Source organism: Numenius arquata, chromosome 3 (assembly GCF_964106895.1).
Source record: "Numenius arquata chromosome 3, bNumArq3.hap1.1, whole genome shotgun sequence".
NCBI classification, from domain to species: Eukaryota; Metazoa; Chordata; class Aves; order Charadriiformes; family Scolopacidae; genus Numenius; species Numenius arquata.
The window spans coordinates 43,584,246-43,612,075 of NC_133578.1; the positions used below are offsets into that span (position 1 = coordinate 43,584,246).

Here is a 27,830-nt window from a genome sequence, read left to right on the forward strand (position 1 = left end):
TGATGCTGAGGAGAAAAAGATGTCCTGAAACTCACCCCCTACATTTGATTATGCATTAAAAGGCGATTTGCTTTGTATAGTGGTGATGGTTTGTTTTGACCTGAAATGGTGTCTCCGTTTCCCTCTTGACTGAGCAAGTATTTAAAAAAGCCTCTTTTCAGCTTAGCCCTAAGTCTGATTTCTCTGGGCTTCGGCTGAAGGAGGAGGACAATCCTGCTCCCTGCCTCCTTCTGCACCCAAGGAGGCACGGGGCTGGGACCGCAGATGCTGAAGGGCTGTGCTTTGCCTTTGGGGAGGAGTGCAGCCATGTGGACACCCTCCGATGTTACAGGCAACGAAAACACAGGTTACTGCCCTGCGTGTTTGTGCTCTGGCCTTGCTTGGTGCCTGGTCCTGTTGCTGTATGTGACTTGGTGGAGCATTTTGGAAGGACAGAGCTGGGGGGACCATGGCTGGCGCATTCACACACCCCCTGCCTCCAGGTGAGTGTGCAGCTGCGGGTGCTAACCCAGGGTGGGTGTGTGACACTTGTTCTCACTGTCTCCAGCCTCTATGGCATGCGATGCAGCAGAGGTGTGACAGTGTCCCCCTCGTTTCACCCCCTAACTGCCCTGTGCTGTGCTGGGGCTCGCAGGCACAGTTGCATTTGACACTGATGTGCACGCACAGCCTTTTGGGTGTCACTGCCATGCATGCTTGTGCACAGACTCACACTCAGGCACACGCACCCTCACAGTGGCACGCACACTGATATGCAGACAGTCACGCTGACAGTCATCCTGTCATACCAACACGACTGCAGTGACACAAGTGCTCATACCCACATCACCCATGCGGGTGCTGGGGCTCACTGCCCTATTTTTCTCCCCTCATCCCCCATCTGCCAGTCGTCACCCCCACATCCCTCCTCACCTCCCACTCCCCTACATCCCTGCTCACCGCACCCACCTGCCGTTACCCCCACAACCCCACCCTTCATTGTCCCCATAACCCCTCATTTTCCCTTCACTCCCAGCCAGCTGTCTTCGCCCCCACTTCCCCCCATCGCCTCCCAATCCCCCTTCAGCCCCCCACATCCCCACTCATCTCCATCCACCCATCACCCCCACATCTCACCCCTCACCCTCATTCTCCCATCAGTTCCCCCATCCACCAGTCATCACCCTCACCTCCCAATCCCCCGTCAGACCTCATATCCCCTTACGCCCCTCAGGCCCCACTCCCCCCAGCCCCTCCTCTCCCGGGGCGGAGGCTGAGGCGGGGCCCTTCCCGCTCCTTCTCCCTGCGGGTGGGTTGCGGGGAGGCGGCCCGCTCGGGGCTCTCCGGCGGCGGCTGCCGGGGGATGCGCGGAGCGCTGCCCCCCGCCCGGCCATGTACGCGGGTCGCAAGCGGAGGAAGCCGGCGCCCCGGGCGTGAGTGGAGGGCGAGGAGAAGCGTCCCGGGGCGGGGGGGGAGGGAAGGAGGGAGAGAGGGGGGACGGGACGGGACGGGACACGACCGGCGCCCGGTAACGCGGCTCTGCCCGGCAGGGTGCGGCCGGGGCCGGCCGAAGGCGGCACCTCCAACCCCTCCAAGCGGCACCGGGAGCGGCTGAACCGGGAGCTGGAGCGGCTGGCCGGGCTGCTGCCCTTCCCCGAGGAGGTGGTGGCCGGGCTGGACAAGCTGTCGGTCCTGCGCCTCAGCGCCGGCTACCTCCGCGCCAAGAGCTTCTTCAGTGGTAAGGGGCATCGCCGGCGGGAGCGTCCCTCCTTCCCCCTCCCCCTTAGAAGTGGGTTTCCCCTTTTTTTCTTGCTTTGCAATCTCAAACTGCAAGGCTTCAGGGCGAGTCGTGCCTGGGCAAAAGCGGAGCTCCGACCTTTTTTTTTTTTTTTTTTTTTTTTTTTTTTTTTTTTTTGAATTAGAGGGAACTGGACAGATGAAGTTGATTTTGTTTGTGGGTTCCACTGGAGTAGAAAATTGAGGTTTAGGTGGCAGGGTTTCTGCGTGATCCCGTGCTGAGGCTTTGGCAGGCGCAGCCGCAAGGGCAGCGGTGTATTGTGCAGCCCAGTTGGAAAGTTTCAGGATGCAAGTGACTTTTCTTCCCCTGTTATAATAGACTGGAGAAATACTCAGTGTGCTGACAACGAATAATAATTACCTGTGATGTGGTTACGATTTATTTGAGAGCCTTTTAAAACAGGCCATGTTAAAGGCATGTCTGCATTCCACTGGGCTATAATTGTTGTAATTAATAGGAGTCCACAGGAGGGTATTTAGGCAGCCCTGGATTTTCCTTCTGAAATACCAGTGACTTGAGTGCTGCATGTGACCTCAGAAACACCACAATCTCTCTTTTCAATTCCAAATCATTGAATATATTGAATGCCTTTCCCTTCCCTTTCCCCTTCCCTTTCCCCTTCCCTTTCCCCTTCCCTTTCCCCTTCCCTTTCCCCTTCCCTTTCCCCTTCCCTTTCCCCTTCCCTTTCCCCTTCCCTTTCCCCTTCCCTTTCCCCTTCCCTTTCCCCTTCCCTTTCCCCTTCCCTTTCCCCTTCCCTTTCCCCTTCCCTTTCCCCTTCCCTTTCCCCTTCCCTTTCCCCTTCCCTTTCCCCTTCCCTTTCCCCTTCCCTTTCCCCTTCCCTTTCCCCTTCCCTTTCCCCTTCCCTTTCCCCTTCCCTTTCCCCTTCCCTTTCCCCTTCCCTTTCCCCTTCCCTTTCCCCTTCCCTTTCCCCTTCCCTTTCCCCTTCCCTTTCCCCTTCCCTTTCCCCTTCCCTTTCCCCTTCCCTTTCCCCTTCCCTTTCCCCTTGTAGGATTGGCAAGCGGTGGAATGAGAAATTAATGGCCTTAGAGAGGAGTTACTTGCCTTGCAGCACCAGGTCAATTTTTTTTTGACTGTGCTGTTTGGGTTTTCCACGCTGGTTTTGCCCTGCTGAGGAGTTCTGCTGCATCAGCCTTTGCAACGCTGAACGTGTTGCCCGAAACGCGTCATCTGCGACGGTGCTCTGAAGCAGAGGAGGACCGGCACGGAGCTGATGGTTCTGAAGCACACTTGTTCTTCCGTGGGGTGGAAGTCTATGGCACAGTGCAGGCCTTGCTCTTCCCCTGAAACAGTAGTAATTTAACTTTAGCCACTTCCACTTTAAAGAACTTATAAAACAGAGGGGTGGCAGCAATTCCTTAAAAGGGTGGTTTTGAAATGGCTGGTCTTGTTCCAAAGTGTCACACCAGGAGTTGATTTTGGGCTTGTTGTCCTTTCCAGGGTGATTGTGCCAGGATGATGCACGAGCTTGGCTGGGGAACAGTGAGCACAGAATGAGTTGAGGGGACGGCTCCTCTGCCCTGCCGGTACTCTGCTAGGGCTGTGCCTCCTGGGGTTTGACATTCCTGCATCCCTGGCTCAGTGGGTTACTTTGGCTCTTCATTGTGAGAAACTAGGAAATCCCGTTCTGAGATTCTCTCTCATCGTTCTTTTTTTTTTTTTTCTGCCACTCCATCTGATTTGATTTCATGGGGCCAACTTCCCAACCAGTGAACACATCAGTGTGTCAGAACCTATGGGATGGTACCTGTCTCTGTCTGGTTTAAGGCAGGTCGCGGTAATTCAGGTGTGGGAGGGAAGGAGGAAAGCCTCAGCCGTTTAGATGCAAATAGTTATTGTAGACCTCATTGAGTCTCTTCTGCAGCTGTAAAAAAAAAAAAATAATCTTTACAAGGAGCTCTGGGCAAGCTTGTCTACAAAATCAAATTATTTTAAGTGGCTTTAGTCCCCTTCATGAAATGCCGAGGTGATGTTGCTGAGATAAAGTTCAACTTTGGAAGGCTGCTGTTCAAAATACTCTACTTATTCCTTCCTTGCATATTTTTTTTTTTTTTTGGTCATCTGCACATTTAGGGCTTTTTTTTTCCTTTGTTCTATCAGGGAACAGGGTTAAGAGGGGCAGCTGGGGTCTGCCTGCTGAGCTGTGTGAGCTTGTGTGCTCCGACCCCTGCTCAGCATCCTTGGATATGTGAGACGGGATCCCAAGGAGGCTGTTTTAGCTGCTGAATGCTGACAAGTCCTGTATGAGATTGGATCAAACGCAAATGGTTTGGGGTCGTCTTGTGTTTATTGAGAGCAGCCAGCCCATCCTGGATCTGTCAGAAGGCAGCTTGAAAACAGGCAGTGCAAACCCTCGTATTGACTGGGGAGGAAGTAGGAGCTGGCCTCTCCCTTGCTCAAGTGTGTCACTGCTTGGGCACTCCCCGAAAGAAGACCAAGGAAAAGCAGGGGCAGACACTAGAGTGTGCTGCCAGGCCTTATGAGGAGAAACATCTTCACAGCATGTCCTCCTGGAGCAGATCTCAGGTGGTGAGAATGATCACTGACATCAATTCACCCAGCAGGTTTATGCCAGCTGCTGTCTCTCCAGCCCCCTCTTAAATAATTCCTCATATGTCTCCTCCTGGCTATTTGAAATTAATTATTTTTTTATTTTGTTTCAGCATCTTGATTTATGTGTAGCTTGTGTATGGGGAAATTTGTACGGGCATAAGCGATTAAAACCCAGATAGGTTCTAGATCTTGGTCACTGGTAAAATCTTTGGGAGCTTCTTTCATTCTGTTTTGGGCTCCCAATCACCTTCTGGCCCCATAATAAATTCTTCAAAACACAGAGAAGGCTTCACAGCTCTTGTTAAACACATCCCTGTGTTTACATTGGAGTGGTCGATCTGCACAGGTCAGGGTGGATTGACTGAGCTGTGCGGTGGAAGCAAACCAGCTGTTCAGCTGTCAGAGCTGGGCGAGAGATCACAGGCAAGAAGCCTCTGTGTGTGCTTTTATCTGAACAGTGGAGTTTTGAACGTTGGTTTGGGGAGATATTGCCAGGAGGTCTTTGATTTTTTTAAAAAGAGATGTTTTTCCTTCATTCATGAGGGTTTTTGTATTTTATATGGCCTAAATTTAAACCCTCCCTGCTCCCTTTTTTGCTTGTTTGGTAGCATGATTTTAGGCCTGCATTTAGGTGATAGGAATCAGAGGATTTAAGGTCATTTAGTGTTTTGTTCTTTAATCTTTGGAGTGGTTTAGAGACCATCAAACGTTGTCTTTGTTAAGCAGGGTTATTAATCTAAACAAACATTTCCTTCACAGTACGTGCCAAGTACTGAGTTGGGTGTCTCTGCTGTGAAGCCCCTGATGCCAGATTGTCTTCTTCCAAAGGGCAAGAGCATCTGTGTGTCTGTTTGTCTGCTAATTCTCTTCTCTTTCTTGCAGCCTGGCAAATCTTTCCAGTTTAGCAGAACAGGAAGCAGTTCTGTTCCAGGAGTTTGCCATGTGTGTGCAGCATCTCTGGGGAAGGAGGGTTTGTGGCCATGATAGTTTTGACCATGGTCTCCTCCTGGAAGGAGGAGACACTGCTTTTTGTCTTGTACAGCAATAATGATATAACACTGTTTAGATGAGTGTTGGGCTGCAAGTTGGGTGGCCAGGTGTCCTGATGTCAGACAGAAGGTTCTCTCTGACTTTTACCATCTGAAGGACCATTTAACCCTCAGTTCATAAGGCATCGAAGTGCTTTGGGATTGCAGAGTGCCCACCCCAGGACAGCAGATTTTCCTGTGACACAGTGCAGGGCCGACAAGGATGGTGGGGAGCCAGCTATGCCACTGGCAAGCACCCCCCAGCATGACAGGTTTGATCTGTGGTGGGGTGGAAGAGGCTTCTCTTGTGATGGAGCAGCAGCGCTGTCCTCTGCAAGATGCCCAGGTGCCTTTCTTTTACCCTGTTGCCTGGCTTTGCAGCTCAAAGCGTATACAAACGTTTCCTGTCTGTGGGAATGCTGCTTACCATGACATGCTTACCATGGCTGAACAAAGAGATATGGTCACAACTTGGGGGAAAAAAGCAGAGTTTATGGCCTTTGGAAAAAGGGGCAGGCCACTCAGGGAGATTACAAAAGTGTTGTAAGGCTATGTAGGGAAAAGATTAGAAAGGCCAAAGCCCAGTTAGAACTTAACCTGGCCTTGGATGTTAAAAACAATAAAAAGAATCTCTATAAAAATATTAGTAACAAGAGGAGGACTCAGGAGAATCTCCATCCTCTATTGGATGTGGGAGTCCACATAGTGACAAAGGATGAGGAGGAGGCTGAGGTACCTAATGCCTTCTTTGCCTCAGTCTTTAGTAGTAGAGTTGGTTGTTCCCCAAGTACCCAGACCCCTGAGCTGGCAGATAGGGGCGGGGAGCAGAATGAAGCCCCCATAATCCAAAGGGAGGTGGTGAGGGACCTGCTCCAACTCCTGGATATAAACAAGTCTATGGGGCCGGATGGGATCCCCCCGAGGGCACTGAGGGAGCTGGCGGAGGTGCTCACTGAGCCACTTTCCATCATTTACCAGCAGTCCTGGCAAACTGGGGAGGTCCCAGCTGACTGGTGTCTAGCAAATGTGATGCCCATCCACAAGAAGGGTGGGAAGGATGATCCGGGGAACTCCAGGCCTGTCAGTGTGACCTCGGTGCCTGGGAAGGTCATGGACCAGACCATCCTGAGTGCCATTATGCGGCCCATGAAGGATGCCCAGGTGATCAGGCCCAGCCAGCACGGGTTCATGAGGGGCAGGTCCTGCTTGACAAACCTGATCTCCTTCTGTGACAAAGTGACCCGCTTGGTGGATGAGGGAAAGGCTGTGGATGTTGTTTACTTGGACTTTAGTAAGGCCTTTGATACAGTCTCCCACAGCATCCTCCTGGAGAAACTGGCTGCCCATGGCTTGGATGGGAGGATTCTCCACTGGGTTAAAAACTGGCTGGAGGCCGGGCCCAGAGGGTGGTGGTGAATGGAGTTAAATCCAGTTGGTGGTCGGTCACGAGCGGTGTCCCCCAGGGCTGTTTCGGAGGGCTATGGCGCAGCACAGGTTTTCCAGCTGTTCCTCAAACTAAAGCTGGGAGGAGGCAGCACATAGCGGCACACTACTGGGAATGCAGATGTTTGCTCACTCGGCTGAAATCAAAATGCTCTTGAGGTGGCTGTGATTGCTGTGGTACCAATGCCCAACAATTGACCTGCAGCCTTCATTTCACGTGAGGCTCTGAATCGAGTCTGAGGTTTATAAACCATAGGAAGAGGGGTAGGAAAAGCTTAGTCCATGGTGCCAAGAGGCGTGTGCTTGAACATCGCTGCTGAGCCTTGCTGTAAGCCAGTAATGTGCTAACTCCACTTCGAAATGGGGCTCCTTGGGGATGCAGATGCACCTCTGCCCGTGCGCAGCATCCTGTCCCTTGGAGAGCTTGGCTTGCCAGCTGCTGAGTTAGCTCAGGTGCATCGCTGGCTGGAAGGAGAGGAGGAAAATACCCTGGCATGTATTGTGACGTTAGAAAACTTTGGCTCAAGGTGGATTATCAGCTGCGCAGTCTGTCATCATGGATCAGAGGGTAGATGTAGCCTTCGTTTTAGGCTGTGCGTGGTTTTGAGCTGTGCACAGTGTGTTTTGTATGGAAGGTTAGTGTTGTTTATCGGAAACTCAAGCAGTTTGCCTCTCCGATGTGTTTTAAAAAGATAATACTCCTGCAGGTGTTGAGGGTTTGGGGGTTTTCCTGGAGTGCTCTTAAAATCTCAGGTGGCACCTGCAGGATCAATGTGCAGCCTCAGGGCTGAGCCTAACCCTCTCAACTATGGTATGAATGCAGTTATTGTGGAGTGGCCCAAAAAGTGCCTCAACTGCTCCCTGGCGGTCGGGTCGGACTGGAAAAGTGCTTTAAATTATAGAGTTATTTTAGACCATATAATTGTGGCCCTGAAACCTCTGTTTACGGGTGAAGGTGTGAGATGGGATGTGCATTTATTGATGTGTGGTTTTTTTGAGATGACTAACGTTGCTCATTTGTTCACTTCATCTACACCCCCACCTTATGAGCTGTTGAGCCACATACTGCAAATAGCTGTAGCAGCAAAGCCTAAGAGACGGTTTAAGAAAATAAAGCCTGGTCCTGTGATCACCCTGCTCTCTTTATTGCCTCGGTAATGAGCTGGCCTTGGAGGAGCAATTTAAGCTGGGAAAGTCTTGTGATTTCCCTTAGGTAGGCAATTTTCCTGTTGCATGCTTTCCTTGCAAAATGTTTCTCCCCAAGCCTCATGAGAGTAGCTCGTAGGAAACTGTTGGAGGTCTCTGTGGTTTACACTGGGCTCTTGGTGGCTCCCTGCTCTGCTGCCTACCAGCAGCCAGCGTCTCTCAAGGCTCCTTCAAACGTAGGCATGGGAGCAGAGCTGGGAAGAAACTCCAGGTTAAGGATTTGAGCTGGGATGACACACACCTAAAGCTCCTGAGAGACGAGTGGAGGAAGCGGGAGGGTTCAAACTGCTGCCAACGCTACAAGAAGAAGGGAAAGCCTGGCAGGTCTTTGTCCTTTTTGTACTTGTTCAAACCTCTGCACGTGCTTCCCCCTTTGAGACCTAAGTGCCTTTGGTGACGCAACAGAAAGCTGCCCGTAGTCAAAACCTCCTTGCTTTTAAAAGTGCAATTAGATCTTTTAACAGGACATCCATTATTCACTATGCGTGCTCAAAGAAGGTGGTGTATCCATAACATTCAGGCAAGGGATAAATAATTCATCTATTTAATGAAATTTCTGTCAACAGGGAGCTGCGGCAGGTACTGTGAAATGGTAAGTAAAACCGTAGCATCCATTATGAATAAGCAAAGGAAAACTCAAGAAGTATTTACCAGTTGCTAGAAAATGGGCTTTTTACAGCTCAGTAGTGAGAAACGAACTGACGGTTCAGCAAGTCAGGGAGGAGATGGCTCTGCTGCCTGGCTTTAGCAAATCTCTGCCTCCTTCTCTCCTGTTTCCATGATGCTCTTTCCTTCTAATGCATTTCAAATGCTCTGCATCTGAGGAGCTGCTGGCTACATTTGCTAAGTGTCGTATGCAGAAGTGGAATAATTTTGTATTGGCTGGGAAGAGCTCGGTTCATGCTGGACAATATGAAAAAAAGATATATCCCAGAATGGGATACACTTTAATAAGTGCATGTTCCTGTTCTTTGCTTCTCAAAATAGTTGGAGACGTGTAAGCTTGCTGTAAAACATGTGGATTAAACGACTGAGCAATGATCAGATTTGGCATGCTGACAACATAGGTGCCATCAGAGAAGCCAGAGGGGAGACTGCAGCACTCCTTTATTTATTTATTTTTAAAGGAAAATATCATTCTGACTGGGGGAAAACCACTTTTCTGCTAAAATGACTCTTCTAGATTGAAGGTTTAGATTAAAAATGAAATGACCTCAGCTTATTCAAAAGAAACTTGAAGAGGGTTTTTTCTAAGTTCCCAATATTTTTTTCTTCTTTGTAATAAAATGCAGGAGAACAATTTTGAGGGGTTACTTGATGTGAGGGTGTGTACACCAAGCAGCAGAGCTGCAGGTCCCTCTGTCCTTGAGTGTCTCAGAGCCGGAGAGGTGGGTGGAAAAGGAAGTTCTGGATATCTCTCACAGTAAGGTTTTTACTGCTGTGTGGGTGGGAGACCGGCTTTTTAAGGAATTGCCACAAATGACAGAAAGAGAGAGGTGGATAGAAGGCAATTTCATTAATAAGTAAATCAACCAATCTCTCCTTCCCCTGGAGACTGTCTGGTACTCACTGGGGCATTGAGCCCCATGGTGGAATGCTTGCAGGGAGTACCATTACTAAACCCCCTCTTCTCTCTCCCCCTGTAAGACCTGCTCAGACTAATAATTGCCACACAGATGTCCCTGCCATCACTTGCAGCTGGGTTCAGTGTTTTCTCACCTCTTTTAAATGCAGTGGTGGGGAGACATGACCCCTTGCTGCTCTTGAAGAGCCATGAAGTGGTTGGGTTTCCCTCTGCTGCTTCTCCTGCTTCAACAGCTGGAGTGGGTTTGGGACCAAGTCATCTCATTTTCCTTCTTTGCAGTCAGTAGCCGACGGAAAACCCTGTTCCCTCTTAGAGGTTTTTCTGTGTGGAGGGAAGGGGGCTGGGAGATATCCTCTCAAAAATGTTAATACCCGCTTGTTGGTGCATAGATTTCTCAGGTCTACAAAGCCCTGGCAGGTTCAGGAGTTCATTGGCAAACCTGGTAGTCGACAAGGTGTCCCTTCAGTGTCATGTGAAACAGCTTCCCAGGCTGGGTGCCGAGGGAAGTGCTGTCCTGGAGATGGAGGGACGAAACCCACCCTCCTTGGCCCCTCGGCCCTCCTGCTCCCTGGGGTTGACAGCAAAGGGCCAGGCAACAGCGATCTGGTGAGCAACATGGGCACCTATGTGTGAGGACCACCATGGTGCAGAAACCATCCTCCTCCTATGGGAAGGCAGATGTAAGCAGGGACCTCATTCCTTGGAGAGGGGCCAGGCAGGAACAGAGATTTTCCTCCCCTTCACTAAAAGGCTTTTTGTGGCAAAATAGACTGTGGGTCCTGGCAGAAGCTCTTTTTTTTTTTTTTTTTCTTTGGAGAAATAACAGGAAAAATGCAAGCCTTGCTGCTTTCAGGTGACTAGCTTCCCTCTCCTCACCTTCCTCCTTCCACAGCTGCCAGCAGCAAAGGTGATGCTGGTGACCAGAGTGAGGGAGCCCAGGAAAAGTCACTTCTCCATCTCTTTTTATTTTATTTTTTTTTTTGTCTTGTCTTCCCCCCCCTCCCTCCAAATGCCTGTCGCCAGTTACACTGTAAGAGTGAAGGCTGCACCTTGTCTCCCTGCCCAACGTGAAGGCAGGTGCTATGTTGAGCAGGACACCTCTTCTTTCCCCTAGTGCTGAGATTGCTCCATTCCTGCTTTGCCCTTCCCCGGGGTAGCCGGGCAGGAGGGGAGGATGCTGTGCAGCAGGGAGGATGCTGCAGCAGCTCTCTGGCTTATCTCCGCTCCATCGGGCTGATGCGCTGTGACAGTTCTGCTGAATTGCTGACCGAAGGGCTGCACAGGGCTATTTATGGAGAGACAAAGCTGGGGGACACCAGGCAGGAGGCCAGCCTGAGATGTCTGCAGCCAAGAGCAGGTCATCTTTGGGGTTCCTTGGGTGGCTTGGATGGAATATACACTGTTTGGTGAAGGTCACGGGGAAAACCCTCACGGGGATTCTGGCAGCCCCTCAGCCCTGATGGGTCGATCCTGTTTGCAGGAGCAGGCTGGGCTTGGTGGCAGGCATCTGCATGGGGGATACTGGGCTATTCTCTGATTTTAACTTGTGTTTCCTCTGGCCCCACAGCTTAAGAGCAGCCCAGACGCTGATAGCGAAGTCTATTTTTAGGCAGCAGTTGTGATCAATTTTTACTTTTGTGGAGGAATATCAAACCATTAAATCAGACCTCTGAGTAGAGGGCAGCACCCTTTAGCTGCTCTTCCATCGTGCAGATTTATTTTTATCTTGCACCTCCAGCGCAGCAGTCTGGGAGCTAGCAGAGGAGGACTGAAGACCTTTAATAATTCATAGCTCCTGCATTTTGCTCCCAGGGATCAGAAAAGTGAGTTGCTGGAAAAGCGCTGCCAGAAACCTCCTCCATCCACACCCCAGGACCTTGCCTGGACGATGTGGCCGCCACACTTGCACACTGCTCTGCCCAATGGCCTGCCTGTGCCTGGGACTTTGTGCAGGCTTGTCGGGCCCTGACCCAGGCAGGGGACCCCAGGCGGTCCCTGGGCAGCAGCACTGGCAGCAGGCTGGGGTTCAGGGTGGGCGAGCGGTTGGGACATGGCAGCATGTGCATGTCCACCCCAGCACACTCGAGACTGACCCACTGTTGTACAAACACGTGCTGTAAACTTAATCCCAGACTGTTGGCCCCTCAGTTTTCAAATAGCTCCTGAAATAATCTGTGCGGGCTGAGCCTGAGGAGAATTTCCCAGACCTCCCAGAAGCAGGGGTTTTGCTGGTGTACCGGGTTTTTTCTTTTCATTGAAAGCAATATTAGAACCAGGACAAGCTTTGCTTTTGTACGGAGCAGAACTGATCTTTGGAATGGTCCTGGGTCTGGTGGAAGTGTGTTTTGTCCCCAAAGCCTTGTGTATATTACCAGTAAGGCTCTGCAGACCACAGCATCCTTCCTTGCTCCCACCTGCCTGAGAGCCAGTGGTTGGCGAACGCCCATGGAGGATGCAGAGGACTTGGGGATGGAAGGTGAACCCTGGCTGTGGAAGAGAGCGGGTCTGCAGGGGACAGCATGCTTTTGCTGCATGCTTGCTTATCCCAGCAGAGAGAAGCTGACAGATGGGGGGGACTCTGCTTTGGAGACCAAACGAGCTCCTCTGCTGGTGCCTGCCTAGTGAACACAGGCACTGCTGGGTTCAGCTTCGGACCTTGTAGTCCTGGAAGGCTCAGAGATGCACCTGGAGCATCCACCTTTCACAGCGGCTGGGAAGCTGCTCACCCATGAGCTTCTGCACGCAGGTGCTGAGGTCATTCAGGATCTGCTCCACGTGGATGGAGGGAGCTGAGTTTCAGCAGCCGCTTTGGCAAAGCACAGGGCGAGCTGAGTGTTACAGAGCCTGGTTCTGTTTATGCTCTGGTGGCTGGTGCCTCGTGCCTTTGACTTGCTGCTCTGTCTCAACTCGTGGCTTTGCTCCCGCTGACAGCTATATGGGGTGTTAAATTGCTTCCAGGGTCCACTTGATGCTCCCGTCACATCTGAGCACGGCAGCTCTTTGGCTCCTGTAGCACAGGAGACGGGGAAAAGCAATTTCAAAAGAGCTTTTGCTCTCTCTGAGCAGGAACAAGGGCAGGCTGCAGTGGCAGCTGCTGCTGGTGCTGCACACCTTTCCTCACAAGTACTGGTGGGAGCAGCTGGTTTATTGGCAGCCAAATGCCACCTTCTGCCCTTGCGGTGCTTGCAAGAAGCTTCACAGCTTTGCTATATTCTCCCTTGCCTCCTGTTGCCATATTACTCTTTAAATTTCATCCACCCTAAAATATCACTGGGATTTGTGGTCTCGGGGAGCACAGTACAAAATTTATAGGCAAATCTTTTAGTTAAACTGAGTGACGGCTTTCCTCATCTATATTTACTGTGCACTGATTGCTATTAGGTTCCCTGTGGTCGTGGGTATCCACATCTGTATCTTTGTGTGTTTTTCCATGTTGTTTTTCTCGCACTGTGAGCTGTGGCTTGCCTTAATTTGATTGAATAAACACTTTATGTTGCTGAACTGTGATGAGACATCCTCGACTGAACTACCCAGGTTGTACCCTTCAGAATGGCACGTTCCTTCTCCTGGAGGAGAGTGGGGTTTGCTGTGATGCCTTTCACAAAGGGCAGGGTTTTGCTGCTGTTGGTCGGCTGTCCTTCTCGGAGTCAGAGCGTGCATGAGCTGATCTGTTCAGCATTGCAGAGAAATGCTGGGTGCAGTGACTCCCCCAGCAAGAAGAGAACTGCTGCCATGCCCCAAGAGCCTGGGGGGGTGTGCGTGATGTGGCACCGAGGGCTGTTTGCAGGGAGTAGTGTGAGGCATTGACCCTGTGTCCACATCGGGACTGGGGACCTGCATGGTTGCTGTTACTAAATGATAAGAGAGATTGCCAGCTGGTGAGCTCACTAAACGCATCCTTTTGTGCTACTGGTTGCAGCTACTTGGTGATAAATGCAGGACCTCGTAGTTATTCTCCTGATGCCTGTCTGATCCCTGGCTTTAATTGCTCTTTACTTGTAGGTTGTTAAAGGTTGGGGGGAGAAAGGAAGTTTAGGATATTAGTTGCTAAAGGTCTGGGAGGAAAAAAAAAAAAAAAAAAACGTAGTTGAGGGTATTGGGTGATTGTAATATGTCCTGTTAAAATCAATTCTTTTGAGGGGTGAAACAAAGGGTACGTCACAACTTCCCCTGGCAGCGCATTGTCCAGCTTTGCAGCCAGGTCCACATTTTGGATGTTTGTGGTGGTGTCTTGCCTGTGTTACTGCAGCACTGAAGTCCTTTCCCTTTGCTTCATGCAGTTGCTCTAAAGAATCATGGTGCCAAAGAGGCGGAGAGGGATGGAGACTGCAGCAATGGACCAGTTCCGGGCTCAGCAGCAGTACCAGAGGGCGAGTTGCTCCTACAGGTTAGTGCTCCTTGCTGGCCACCTCTCCCTGGCAGATGCCTTCAAGGGATTTTCCTCTTGTCCCTTTTCCAGCTCCTTTGAATTTTACCCAAAGAGCAGGCTGTCGTGTTATTGATTGCAGGCTGTTTTGGTGAAGCAGTGATTTCCTGTAGTGTAGCTCATAGTGCTTCTGACTGAGCAGAGGTTCAAGACCTCTTCGGGTCTCTGGGGGAGAAACTGTGTTGCTTCTCCTTTCTTTTTCTCATCCTTCCTGGAGAAAATTGCCACCTGTAAATTGTTAGGGTGTCAGAACCCCCTCCATCTCAGTGGAGGCAGTGCTAAACTTCTGACTTCGGAGATTCAGCTCTTCTGCTTCTCTGCCCTCATGTGTAAAGTGGGCTGTAGGTGTGACACAGAGCAAGACATTTTGAGTGTGGTGGGCACACTGGCCCCAACTCAGGGATGTTGTCCAAACACTGATGAAAACAGAGAAGAAAACGTCATGGAAGTCTTCCCTGGTTTCCAGGCAGTGATGTTTGACACTGAGTACATAGATAGGTGCTGATGGGCCGTATGCTCAGCCCGTATACCCCAGGTACCCTGGGCGCTCTGCCAGAGGCATATAGTTGGCTCCTTTGATGCTGGAGGCAACACTGTTGAGGCTGCAGCATGGCTGGACTGAGGCTGCTGCTTTCATGGTTTATTCAGAGATGCCGGGAGATGACCTGCTGTCTCTGAACCGTGCATGGTGAATAGGAAGAGGTCAGGCTCCGGCAGCATGCGGTCCTGCGAGGATACAGGTCTCTCCTTCCTTCTCCACCTGGCACCCAAGCATGGGCTGCAGCGCTGTCCCCTGCCTGGCTGTCGTTTGGAGTGGGGTGAGCGTGCTGGTCAGCCCCAGCTCTTTTCCAAAAGCTCGCTTAGCTCTTAGCAGTAAGTATAATTAGCGTGCTGCTTGAGAGCTGGTGAGCCAGGATCTCAGTGCCTAGTGAGAGAAATGCTAAAGCCAACGTGGTTAATAACCAGAAAACTGAGGGGTTTCTGCTGTGGATATAATAAAACCATGCTCAGCAGGGCTTGCTGAGGATTGATGTCCTGCTCATCAGTGTGGTGTTATCCTTGTAGAGGTACCAAGCTGTATGTTAAAAGATCTGGGGTTATGTTTGGCTCTTCCAGGGGCCTGTCAGTGTGATCCTGGACACAGGAGGGGCTCAGAACCTGCCTCTGTTCCACAAGGAAATGCTTCTACATGTTTAAAAAACTACTACCACCTGGTCTGCCACCTTCGACATCCAAAATTCTTTTGTCTTGTCTCTTGGTCTCCCCTTCCCTTCCCTTCCCTTCCCTTCCCTTCCCTTCCCTTCCCTTCCCTTCCCTTCCCTTCCCTTCCCTTCCCTTCCCTTCCCTTCCCTTCCCTTCCCTTCCCTTCCCTTCCCTTCCCTTCCCTTCCCTTCCCTTCCCTTCCCTTCCCTTCCCTTCCCTTCCCTTCCCTTCCCTTCCCTTCCCTTCCCTTCCCTTCCCTTCCCTTCCCTTCCCTTCCCTTCCCTTCCCTTCCCCTAATTTTCCCACTTTACTTTTTTAGCCTGTCTTTTTCCACCAAGACTCTCTCCAGGAGCAATCTCAGCAGAGGAAGGTATCTTAAACTGGGGTTAAGCATGAAAATCCCTCTGAAGGGTCCAAGCTTTAGGAAGGCTGAGAACTGGGTGGACCACCTAGGTGCACAGCAATGCAGGTACATATCAGTGGCTGCAGGGTATTAAATCAGCCTGCTGGTCGGTGCAGTTGGGGAAGGGCAGAGTGCCACAAGATGCTGCTTGCTGCTGCCATGGCAAAGTGATGCCTCTGAAGCTGCTCAAAGGGTTAAAGTGCATTTAGCAGCACTAATTAACCTCTGCTGCAGATTCCCACACACTGAGATCAACCCCAGTAAATAGAGAGCATTTGTGCCCAGAATAAAGGGAAGGAGAGGGGGGAGAAACACCGACCAGGACAATGAAACAGGAGTTGGCAGCAACAATAGCTGGACTTGGCTGAGACTACATGTGCTAGACCCTAATTAATCCTGATGTCTATACATAACGAAGTGGGAGAAGCAGGCCAGGGCCTGCTACTGTGGCTTCCCTGCCTGCAGCCAGGTTAGTGGTACAGGATGGTTTTGCCCTTGGATAGACAAAGGGCTTCTGGGGTCCATGCTGCAGGAGGACCCCCGCCTTCTAGAGGGCTCCTGCTTCAAGCTGGCAGGAGTGTCCCTGTAGGGACCTGTTGCCCTTAAGGGAGGGGTGGCCAAACGGTGCCGTTATGGCTCTGAAAGCTGATCAGCTTCTGGAGAGCTGAACTGGTTATTTTCTTGGGATTTCATGGCCTTTGCCACTGGGGTTTGCCCCCTGTGGTTGGCAAAGGCTGGTGCAGTGCCCGCGTGCCTGCAGCACTTAGGAGCGCTTTGGGGTGCTCCTCTGGATCCTGCCAGTGCCTGTATGAGCAATTCTTTCACACGCATCAGCTCCTGCCTGGTGCCAGAGAGCAGGGATGAAAAGCCAGGGCTCCTGGGACGGCAGCTGCCCTCACAAACTGGCAGGGAAGCTCCTCTGCATCTTCTGATCTTCATGGATCTCTAGGTGCTAAGGACACTGTCTGCTGGCACCCTGGTCCTTTCTCCCATGTCCTGTCCTGCCAGTCCTCCGGCTGCTGGCTCAGAGAAAACACCAACCACCTCCTAAATTTGTTAAGCTGGTAGAAATAAGCCCCTTTGAGAAAGATGGAGGCTCTGATCAAGTCAGCCCATTCCTGCCTGGCAAAACAATGCTCCTTTGGATGTTGACTTTGCAGTCCTGGAGCTTGAGGAGAGGATGGAAGGGCCAGTGAACTGTAAAAAATGTAAGTTGTGTAGCATTAAAAATACATTAGAAACTTCAGATTGATGGCTGCACTTTCTGTTTTCTGCAAGGAGGGCTTAGTACTTCGAGCTTGCATGGGCGAAGCAGCTTGAGTGTTTATCTTGTGAAAACAGAGCGTGGTGTTCAGCCTGTTTGGGTGGAAGGTGTGCAAAAACGAGCATGTGCTCCAGGATGGAGTGTTTGCATTGTGTAAATCCATACACCATGCAGAGAGAGAGCTCCAGAGGAGGAGAGTGGCCAGGAGTGTCTTGTGACTAGTGTGTGCATCCCAGTCATGGGTAGCTGCAGACACCCCTTTACCCCACAAACACTAATGCTTTGGAAGGATGGTGCTGTGCAGGTTGGATGAGTGTCTTGCAGCAGGTTGTCACTGTGAATGTGTTTGGGGTGAATCGTTTATTTGCCAAAAGAAGGTACTCTGAGGTCGATCAGTGATTCTGCGGTTTTCCACTGCACCAGGGACTAGACTCAGCCTGTCCTCCCTCCTGCTTTGGAAGAAAATGGCTTTTGAGAAATTAGACTTTTTCACTACAGTTTCAAAAAATGAACTCTTATGCTTTAGCTTTCGCCTTTTCCATTTTCATTGGTTAAGGCACTTCGCAGCATTGGGTTGGCCACCTCGGCCTCAAGGGAAGCGATGGTTGCACGACGGAGCAAGCAGTGGAGACAGCACCTCTAGGCTGGTCTCTTGTTCCTTGCCTGTGCACAGCCCTCACGGGCACACCACAGTCCTTCTCCAGGCCTCTCCTCTGGCACCTGCGGAGGACAGGTGGGACGTGAACGAGGCCAGGAGCTGGCTAGGTTTCTCCCAAACCTGCAGGACTATCCCCATGCACGTGGGCCCAGCAACAGCAGGGAATGCCCAGTCAACACTGGCAGCACGTGGTGATCTGCGGTGAATTTGCTCCCACTGAATGTCCCCCAGCTTTTCCAACCCCATGTTGTCCCAGGTCACAAACAGCTGCCAGGACCCTCCTGGGCTGCAGAGAGGATGGGAACTACACAAGTGGAGCCACCCAGATAGACGCAGGTCAACATATTAAATGCAGCCGACGTGAAATGCAGTTTTGATTCAATGTTGTCAGAAAGGCTTGTTTCCACCAGCATACAAGAAGGGGCCACCTCCTGATGGTGTCCGGTTTTGTTCCACAAGCTGTTCTGAGACTTTTATTTGCTCTTTGCATAGGATGAGTATAAATGTCCAACTCTGAGTCTGAGCAACTGCTTTTGGGCTGGAAGCAAATTTTTCCATCAGTTTGGATTAGGGTACGCTTGGGCAGCTGTAGGAAGAGTTAAGTTACCTCAGAGAAACCCGGCATAAAGTTTGTTTTCTTGGGGAGCACAGCTATGCCAGCATTGATTCCCATTTTTCTCCCTCCAGACTTCGCTTGCCCAAGAGAGGCAGAATGGGGGATAATCTGAGAATGAGCTGCAGACCTTGACCCCTGCTAGGTAGAGCAGACTCATGAGGTCTGTGAGAACCTGTGTTTCAGCTGCATGTGCTCTGACACTATGCGCTGTGTACGTGCATAGAGGCAATTGCCAGAATGGTGGTCTCTGGTGCTGTTCCCATCCTGAAGGAAGGGTATGAAACCAAGAAGTTTCTTGAGCAGTGCATCAGTGGATTTGGTGAGAACCAGGGCCATACTCAGTGTTGCAACAGAGAGACGCCACTGGGAAGAGCTTCCTTTCCTTCCAGGTTTCCCCATGCTTTGTCTCCTCTCCTACACCTTTCTCTTGGTGGGGCAGCGGCTCAGCTGCCTGCTAGCTGGGACCAGCCAGGACTCGGGTGACCAGTGTCTGAACACAATGAAACCCACTGTCCAGCTAGAAAAGTGTGATGTGAGTGTGGCATTTACCTGCCGATCTCCTCTCTCTCGCTAGGCGCTCAATGGCTTCGTCCTGGTGGTGACATCGGAAGGGCTGATATTTTACTCCTCACATACGATTCAGGACTATCTGGGATTTCATCAGGTTGGTGAGACAACTCTGAGTCGCTGTGGTGTGTTTGCAGAGTGGATTTTTCCTTGGTGGCGAATAGCCGCAAGCTCCCTGTGAGGAGGAAGGGATCACAGGGTATTTGGGGAATGTGTGGGGCTTTTTCATGGCCTTGTGAATTTGGACCCCATGTTGCCAGACATGGTCACGGGGAGATGTCAAAGCAACTTCGCTAGCCCACAGGTGCTTTGCATCGGCTATCTTGACAGGCTATCATGGCATCATGGCCCTGTTTTGTAATGCCGTGGTGAGATGTCTGTGGTTCTCTGCCCGGTGTGCCTTTGGGCACCCCCTCCTCCAGTCACCCCTGGCAAATCCCAAAAGGCTCCAATTTTTTGTGGTTATCTGAGCACCCAAATAACCTGGAAGGCACTAGGTCAGATTTACAGGGAAGTGGGACTTACCTACAGTCCTTTAGTTACTGTGGTTCGGTGTTGCTCCCACACGCAGCTGGCTTTCCGTAACATCCAGGGTGGATGAAGACCTCCCACTCAGGCGGAGGGAGCAAGTCCCAGAGCGTGTGCCGCGTTCTCTCAGTAACAGTGTAGGGCTGGAGTGGCTTTGCTGCTGTTTTGTTTCCAAAACCCATGTTTTCATCTCATCCTATAAGTCAGCACTAAGATTTTGAAGGACATCGTGTTATGGGGCTGAGCTGTAAGAGGGGAGTTGTATTGCTGACGTTAGTGGCTCTTTAGGATGGGGAGGGGGAGAGGTCTGGCCCAACATAGGCAAGGGGTCCTTAGAATCAGATGTGCTGTCCGTTCCCACCAGCTCTGATGGAAGGTGTCAAACCTCATTCAGTCAGGGACCTAGTTGAGCACCAGGGAAACTGGGCGAGATATGGCCAACTGGGGCTGTGACAGGCTGTTTCCAGGTGGGACATGAAAACTGGTGCCTCGGGGCAGGCCACAGAGCTCTGCATTGCTTTTTTCCTTTAGACAGATGTCATGCACCAGAGTGTCTTTGAGCTGATTCACACCGAGGACCAGCAGGAATTCAGGCGGAACCTCCACTGGGCCCTCAGCCCACCCCATGCTCCCGAGGGTGAGCCTTCTGTAGAAGGTAAACGCAGGCTGGAAGCCAAGCATCCTGGTAGGCACGAGATGTGTAGGTCCCCACATATAACAGGAAGCCCAGCTCCCTGTCATCGCTTGCATGAGGCTTGTGTCCTTGTGGCTCAAGCTATAGCCTCATCCAAACATTGTGGCTTTCCCTGAGTTTCCGTTGATGTGCTCCGCAAACTGATGCAGTCCCTAATCCTGGGGATCTCCAACCCTCGCTGGGCATTCTTGCTTGCTCCTTTCCCAGTCCCTCTCTCCCACAGGGGAGAAGAGTCTCGGCTCTTCTGCTGTCACCTACAAGCCAGATCAGCTGCCCCCAGAAAACTCCTCCTTTCTGGAAAGGAACTTCGTGTGCCGCTTTCGCTGCCTCCTGGATAATTCCTCTGGCTTCCTGGTGAGTACAGACCCAGGCTGCGACCTCCACAGCAGGAGGGATGCAGGCTCACCCCAAGGGGTCCATGCCGCTGCTGGAGCATATTAGTTGGTCTTGAAAGACCCAGCGCTCCTTTCTGCCATGTGCAGCACCTTCCTTTCTCAACAAGGAGATATTTCTGCTGTTGTTGTGGTTTAACCCCAGCTGGCAACAAGGACCATGCAGCTGCTTACTTCTCCCTCCCTGTCAGTGGGATGAGAAAAGAATTGGGGAAAATAAAGAAAACTCGTGGATTGAGATAAATAAGTAAAGCAAAAGCTGCACACGCAAGCAAAGGAAAACAAGAAATTAATTCCCTGCTTCCCAACAGCAGGCAGGTGTCAGCTATCTCTGGGAAAGCAGGGCTCCATTATGTGTGATGGTTACTTGGGAAGACAAACGCCATAACTCTGAATGTGCCCCCCTTTCCTTCTTCTTCCCCCAGCTTTATATCCTGAGCATGTCACATGCTATGGAATATCCCTTTGGGCCGTTGGGGTCAGCTGTCCTGGCTGTGTCACCTCCCAGCTTTTCATGCACTCCCAGCCTACTCACTGGCAGGGCGGTGTGAGGAGCAGAAGAGGCCTTGACTGCTCAGCAACAACCAAAACCATCAGTGCATTATCAGCATTATTCTCATCCTAAATCCGAAACTTAGCACTACACCAGCTGCTAGTAAGAAAGTTAACTCCATCCTAGCTGAAACCATGAAAGCTGATTTTCATAGGTTTGGTCTGTACCTACAACCTCTTCGTGTGGGTTTTTTTTCCTCTCTTGTCAGAGATGCTGAAACTTGAACAAAAGTGCTTTTGCCAAGTTTTTGTGTTAAAGGTATCTTCTAAGACCAAGTAGGTGGTGTTCATCCCTCCTCCTCTCTCCTGCAAGTTAATGGGGTTCTTGCCTTTATACTACAGGTGTAACAATGCTGTTTTATCTCTCTCTCATCCTGCTTCAGTTTGGAAACTCAATATGAAGAAAAAGTCCTTGTTGTCTGTTGTTTAGAAGCAACACTATCATCCTTAATGGGGCTGTGATATAGTTCAGTTAAAGTGCAAAACAGTCCGTGCTTTGTGTGATGCCCTGACGCAACTTCAGCATGTGCTCGGTTCTGCAGCTGCTGTATGCCCGAGCCCCAGGCTGGCAGTGAGTGACCGCAGGGGGAGGAGGCAGTGGGCTGTTGCTGCAGGGAGCTCAGCATCGCATTGCTTTGATCCTCCATCCTGTTTTAGTAGGTAGCACTGGAATCGCAAGGGACAGGTTGCAAGGGGTTATTTGCATCAACTCTGCAGCGAGATGGCTTGATTTCCACGCAGCTCCTTTCCCTCTCTTCTCTCTCCACCCAGTTCTCTGTGTGACACTGAGCTTTTTTTCTCTTCCCAGGCTTTAAACCTTCAAGGCAGGCTGAAATTTCTTCATGGGCAGAACAAAAGGTCTGAAGACGGGTCTGCACTGCCACCCCAGCTCGCTCTCTTTGCTATCTCCACTCCCTTGCAGCCCCCATCCATCCTGCAGATCCGAACCAAGAACATGATCTTCAGGACGAAGCATAAGCTGGACTTCACTCCCTTGGCGTGCGATGCCAAGTAAGCAGCAGAGCTGGTTTGAGGGGTGATGCTGCAGGCTTCCAGCATGCTGGTCCATACCCTGCCTGGGTGATGTCCCACCCTGGCTCTGCCTCTGAGCTGGGTGCATTCTCGGTCTCCTGTAGGGGGAAGATCGTTTTGGGCTACACCGAGGCGGAGCTACGGGTGTGCGGCACCGGCTACCAGTTCGTCCACGCTGCCGACATGCTGTACTGTGCAGAGAACCACATCAGGAGTAAGAGTCCCTTCCTTGGTCCCTCGTGCCCACCTCTGAGGCTGATGAGTGGGCTGGGCTATGGGCAGCTGTGTCAAGCCTGGCAGCTCCATTGGCTGCTGTGTCAAGCCTGGCAGCTCTTTCCCCATAGGATGCTTTGCTTTATGCCTTGCTGTGAAGCTCTTGTCCCTGCAGGGAGCTTGGGGTGGTGTGTAGTGAGGGGTATTTAGCCGGGATGGTGTCCCTTGCATGTGCCAGCCATGCTACTACTGTGATGCCACCTGCTTGTCCTAGCTGGAAACAGCAGCATGGCTGGAGGCGGCCCTGCCTCTGGTGACATGCTGACAGCTCTCGGCACGTGTGCTTCCTCCCGGCAGTGATGAAGACAGGTGAGAGCGGCCTGACGGTCTTCCGCCTGCTGACGAAGGAGAACCGCTGGAAGTGGGTGCAGGCCAACGCGCGGCTTGTCTACAAGAACGGCAAGCCTGAGTACATCATTGTCACACAGAGACCCCTTGTGTAAGTGCCATCTGTGTCAGCCCAGGCTGGGGTGCGGACAGACTGGCTTTTTGGCTTTTTCCATTGGTGTGGGCTCTGGGACACCCTGAGCAGGGCAGCACGTTCGATTCCTCATTGCTTCTTGTGCCTTTTAAAGGAGCAGCCACAGCATACTGTGCATTGATGCTGTTCAGCCACATTCCCCTCTGCAAGGCCACCCTACAAGTAAGGGAGAAGGCTGAGCAGTGCCCTGCACCTCAGCAGGGCAGGGATGTGTCCTGGGCACTGGTTCAGGCTTACCCTGGGGAGACCAGTGGCTGCTCTCTAGCAGCTGTAGGGACATGTGGGTGCAGGAACAACAAGGACCTCAAATGTGGCTGCCCTGTGGCAGCAGCCAGACAACCCCATCCTAAGGGGTGGCTGCAGCATAGATGAGCAGGACAAAGGTGTGTCTTCTACCTGGGAGAGCTCTATTACCCTTTGCATTTAAGTATCCTCTTGGTTATGCTACAGATGTGTGTATATTTTAGGTGTGTATGTAGAAAAACATGTAGAAATCACAATTGCAGAAATCACAATTATTTGCTGCAGAAGCATTTTGTGGGGTGTGTTTGTGCACATACAAGCCAGGGTCTCCTCTTCCTGCCCTGCAGAGATGAAGAAGGAGGAGAGCACCTTCGGAAACGGTCGATGCATCTTCCCTTTACTTTTGCTACAGGAGAGGCACTCTTATACAAAAGTGCTTACCCTCTCCCGGGCTTCCCTGACCCTTTCAAGAGTAAAGGGAAAGCCAGCAAGTCCAAGAAGAGCTTCCACAGCCACAGAGGGCATTCCCAGAAGGATGGAGTTGACCCTAGTTCTCTGCTGGGCGCTGTGATGCGACAGGACAAGGCAGTGTATGTCTCCCATCCAGATCCCACACCTAACTGCTCCTTTAGCAGCAGTTTTGTGGACCACCTCGAGGATGTGTCCTTGCTGGGTGCAGGAGGAGATGCCTGGAGTATGGGCACTGCTCCAGTTTCCTCAAATGGGGACAGCCTCAAAGAGGAGGTGGTGGATTTGCAGCAGGAGGACCCTCTCTTGGCCACCCTGGACTCGCTCTCAATTAAGAGTGACAAGAGCTATTCCAACAACGAGCTCTTTGGTGCGCTGGAGGGCCTGGGGCTGAACGCTGAAGACCTGGAGCTCCTGCTGCTGGATGAAAAAATGGTGATGGTCAATATGGGCCCTGACCGCACCCCGTCCCTGAACGACTGCTTCACCAGCAATGATATTCTCTCCTTCATCCATGCCACTCTGGTGAACAAGCATGACAGAGCACAACAGGTCTGTCTCCTGCCAGGCACATCCCTGAGCCCGTATGGAGGCACCGCTATGTACAAGGCCCATGAGGAGGATGAGGACTCACAGTACCTGCCCCAGCACGTGGTTCAGCCTGCCATTGCCCCAGGCCAGCCCCCTGCTCCGCTGTGGGAACAGCCCCTCCATGCTGCAGTGCAGCAGCTGCCCAAGCCAGCTGAGGAGGAAGAGCCGTCCGAAGGCTTGCAGTGGAAGCCAGACAGGGAGGAGGGTCTGCTCCGTTTCCTCCAGCCAGCATGGGGCACCCCGTGGGACAAAGTTCCCAGGTCATCCCCAGGAGCCCCCTGCCCACAGGAGCCACCCAGGGCTCAGCGGCTGGAGGGTAACTTGCTGGCAATGCATCCCATCCAAGAGGATGCTCACCAGTCCTTCTCCCTGCCCAGCCAGTGCCAGGGCTGCATGCGACCACCTAGCCAGCTGAAACACCATCACTTGCCGATGAACGGGTTGTGTGGCCACAGCCCTGACTCCACTCCACACCTCCTTCCTAGCAGCAGCCCCAGCCCATGGCAGGACTATGTTTCCCCACTCCTAGGGTCCCCAGCTCAGCCTGGTTTTTATGGCACCAGCCAAGACTTGATCTCCCAGGATGAGGGCTGCTTGGGTCCAGGGCACAGCACACCAACGGTACACTTTAATCTGAACAGATTATGCAGCACGGAAACTGCAGGCAGTGGGGGGTCCCAAGAAGAGATGGCTCCATACTCCAGTTTTTTCCCCCCTTCTTCATACCAGCTTAATCCTGAGAAGCAGCTGAGCCCTGTTCCCTCCGTGCCCCAGCACCCTTTCCCAAGCTCTGCTGCAGGGCGCTTTGGGAGCATTGGCAGTCCCTTGGAGACTCCTGTGAACTCCTATGGGACATACACCTACCCGCTGAGCCAGGAGAGCAGACACAGGGTAAGGGTCTTTCTCCACACTCATGCTTAGTATTTTCCATGTTGGTGTTTCCTGGGGGTCTCGGCACAAGGAGGCAAGCACTGTCAGGTCAATAGACAGGAATTGCCTTGCTCTAGCTGGTGCATGGCTAGAAAAAGACTTTAGGGGCTTTTCTTTGCACCAAGAGTTGAAGAGCAAAAGACCAGAGTGTGGATTCTTCCCTTCAGAATGTGGTACAAAGCACATGTGAGATTCAGATCTTCTGTATCATAAGGTCTTTCCTTTGTGGAAGCATTCCCTGGCCAATTTCTCTCCCTATTGAGAGCCCATCCAGCTGCTGCTAGTCATCCAGCATTGCAGGGCAGGGTCTCCAGCATTGGATCTGAGTGTCACGGTGGCCTTCAGGGCTCTCCTCACAAGTGACTCTCCTGGGACTGGGACCAACAGCCCAAGTGGGGGCTGCTTGGGGAGGGCATAGCAAGTGAGAGCTGCCTGGCCTTTTCCCCTCTCTGTGATGCAGATGCCATGCATGTCTGCAAGGGCCATGAGCTTTCTGGGCTAGGGCTGGTAACGTGGGGACCTGGTCCAGGTCCTGGAACAGCCAGTCTCTGCAGTGATGCTTCCCCAGCCTGTGGCACCACCAGGCAGGGTGGTGAGGCAGGGTGAGATGTCTAAGTGGTCTGTCCTGCCTCCCTGCTTACCCAGCTCTGCACTGGTGACTGCTGTCCCCTGGGTAGCCTTGCTGCTGGACATCTGCTACTGGAAGGCTGCTCTGCTGTCTCACAGGGGTCTGTGTTAACTTGTGTGGCCAACAGATGTTGTCAAAGCATCTTCTGCCGCTTCTTGGAGGCCAAATTGTGCACCTCAGATCCTTCCATTCTCCATCTCCTTCAACTCGATACACCAGGTACCTTCTAGCTCTGTTGAAGAGCTTGACTCTGGTCCTGCCTTCAGGTTTGAGGAACAGTGAAGAACAGCCCAGACACATCTCGAGAACTTGGTGGCCACTTCATGTGGCTGGCATTTTTTTGGCTTGCCAGGAGCAGTGCAGCAAGGGTGAAAAACCCAGGTGCTTGCTTCAGATAAGGTCCAGGTGCCCTACAGATAGATTTCATGAGCGAGCTGCAGGGCTGTGATATCTGGGTCAGGTTCTGCAAAGGTCAATTACCAGAACAGTAGGTGAAAATTAGTGCCAGCTGAGGAGGGTGGATGCACTTGCCCTTTCTGCACTTTCAGCCTCTTGTCAATGAAGTGACGTGTCAGCATTTGTGAGAGAGGATCTGGGGGAAGATGTGGGGGGGTGTATGGGGTCGCTGCTAAACCGCTGTACCATCGGCGGTGGTAGGATAGGGTGGTAGAGCTGCTCCTGCCAGCCTCCTCTGGGCACCAGCCCCACAGATACTAGTAAAACATTGCAAAATGCCTCAATGTTCTGTTCTCTCTCTCTTTTAGCCTGAAAGCAGCTGTGTTTTGCCCAGCACTCCCATGGGACTCCCCAGAGACCGCCCAGTGCTGGGGGGGAGCTCGACCCTCCCCTGCCAGCTGCACCCCCGGGCAGAAGCGCTGCCAGATTATCCTCATGCCTCCAGCGGCAACTTCTGTCTCTAGGAGCAAAAGACTGAACTGGACAAAGTAGAGCTATTCCCTGGGGAAGGAGCTGCCTTCAAGTTGCAGATAGCAGACCTTCCCCCTGCCACACGTATCCTGCCATTGCTCTTGATGTGTGTTGCTTTGGCTCAGATGGGGTTTTTTACTTTTTTAATCTTATATTTTTATGAACTTCCCCCCACCCTGCTCCTGTTGAGACTCCCTGTGCTGGTCCTGTGAAGGTGTCCCTAGCCCGGGGAGGGTGATGGCTCTCAGTGGGGCTGGAGGGCAGGTTCCCCTGGGGCACAGGCACGAGCCGAGCTGCAGTGCAGGTCAGCTGGCACATGCAGCCTTGTCTATATCTTGTGGTGTCCAAGAGTTGTGTGGGTCTTGGGTAGTTGGAGGATTTCAGACTTTGGAGTATGTTTGTCACTTGCCATCTCTCATCCCACCCCCTGACCTCCTTGCTCTCGTTTCCCTGGCAGGCTCTTGTTTCCCTGCCCATCCTGTCTGCATATCTTACTGAGTGCCAGCTTGTTTGGGCCTTTTATGGTTGCTGCTGCCTTTTAAATGGCATTCAGAGCCTAACTGTTGCTCTGGAAAGAAAAAATCGATTGCTCTCTATTGCCAGCCAGGCTGCCATGTTGAAGGTGTGACATTCATGTGGCAAATCCTGCACTTTGCCAAGAATACAGGGAGCGAGCTCTCCATCACACCACTCTTTGCAGTTCTGCCATTAACAAAGTGCATTTTTGGTTTTTTGGTGTGTTTTGCCAGGCTTTTGGGAACCCAGGCTGCTTCCGTGGCTGTCACTTGGCTGCCAGTGTCTGTGGAAGGCAGCCCTCGCCCCAAAGGACAGGCGGGTTTGTGATGACTAACATCCTCCAGCTTCACCAAAGCTTTGCAATTACATGCATGATCCTACACAGATGTGAAACAGGAAAGGTTTTCACCTCTGATGTTAAATTTCCTACCATCCCAGCCAGACACCTGTGGCTGTGGCCTGTTGTGTATTTATTGCCTTTTTATAAAGAAAGTGAACCCTGACTTGTGTTCTTGTGTTGCACTGGTCCTTCCCCAAGGCCAGCTTTCCCTGTGTCCCAAGTGTTCCCAGTTGTTAGGATCCAGATTAGACCTCCTGTAGCAAACACCCTGGGTTCTGCTGTATTGTATATGATGTGTCCGGGTTGACTAATAAGCAGTTTTTCTCCTGGTTGATAGGGTCTGAAGTACTGGAAGGGGCAGTGGGGATCAGTCTCAAACAGGAGGAGCAGGCTGGCATATAAGCCACACCTTGTATCTGTGCCTAAAAAGTTTGCGGATAAATAGTGTAGCTGCCTAACCTAAGGAGATGATTTCAGATTTACAGTAC

The 27,830-nt window shown here is 51.7% G+C and overlaps 1 protein-coding gene across 1 annotated transcript; it reads left to right on the forward strand.

Annotated features, from left to right (window-relative positions):
- The first annotated feature begins 1,371 nt into the window (after positions 1-1,371).
- Positions 1,372-27,830, forward strand: LOC141463432 (aryl hydrocarbon receptor-like). The gene is made up of 11 exons (XM_074145812.1): positions 1,372-1,412; positions 1,530-1,717; positions 13,891-13,997; positions 18,755-18,844; positions 19,807-19,930; positions 20,193-20,323; positions 21,722-21,924; positions 22,050-22,159; positions 22,516-22,657; positions 23,290-24,892; positions 26,324-27,830. Exons 1-11 carry the CDS (start codon positions 1,372-1,374, stop codon positions 26,477-26,479), a joined length of 2,895 nt encoding a protein of 964 aa, XP_074001913.1. The 3' UTR covers positions 26,480-27,830.

What these genes read in the sequence shown, in the direction of transcription:
- LOC141463432 (XM_074145812.1), top strand. Translation starts at nt 1,372, where the DNA reads ATGTACGCGGGTCGCAAGCGGAGGAAGCCGGCGCCCCGGGC. An exon ending in GGGTGAGCCTTCTGTAGAAG is followed by an intron (nt 19,931 to 20,192) that starts GTAAACGCAGGC and finishes TCTCTCCCACAG; the next exon opens with GGGAGAAGAGTCTCGGCTCT. An exon ending in GTCACACAGAGACCCCTTGT is followed by an intron (nt 22,658 to 23,289) that starts GTAAGTGCCATC and finishes CCTGCCCTGCAG; the next exon opens with AGATGAAGAAGGAGGAGAGC.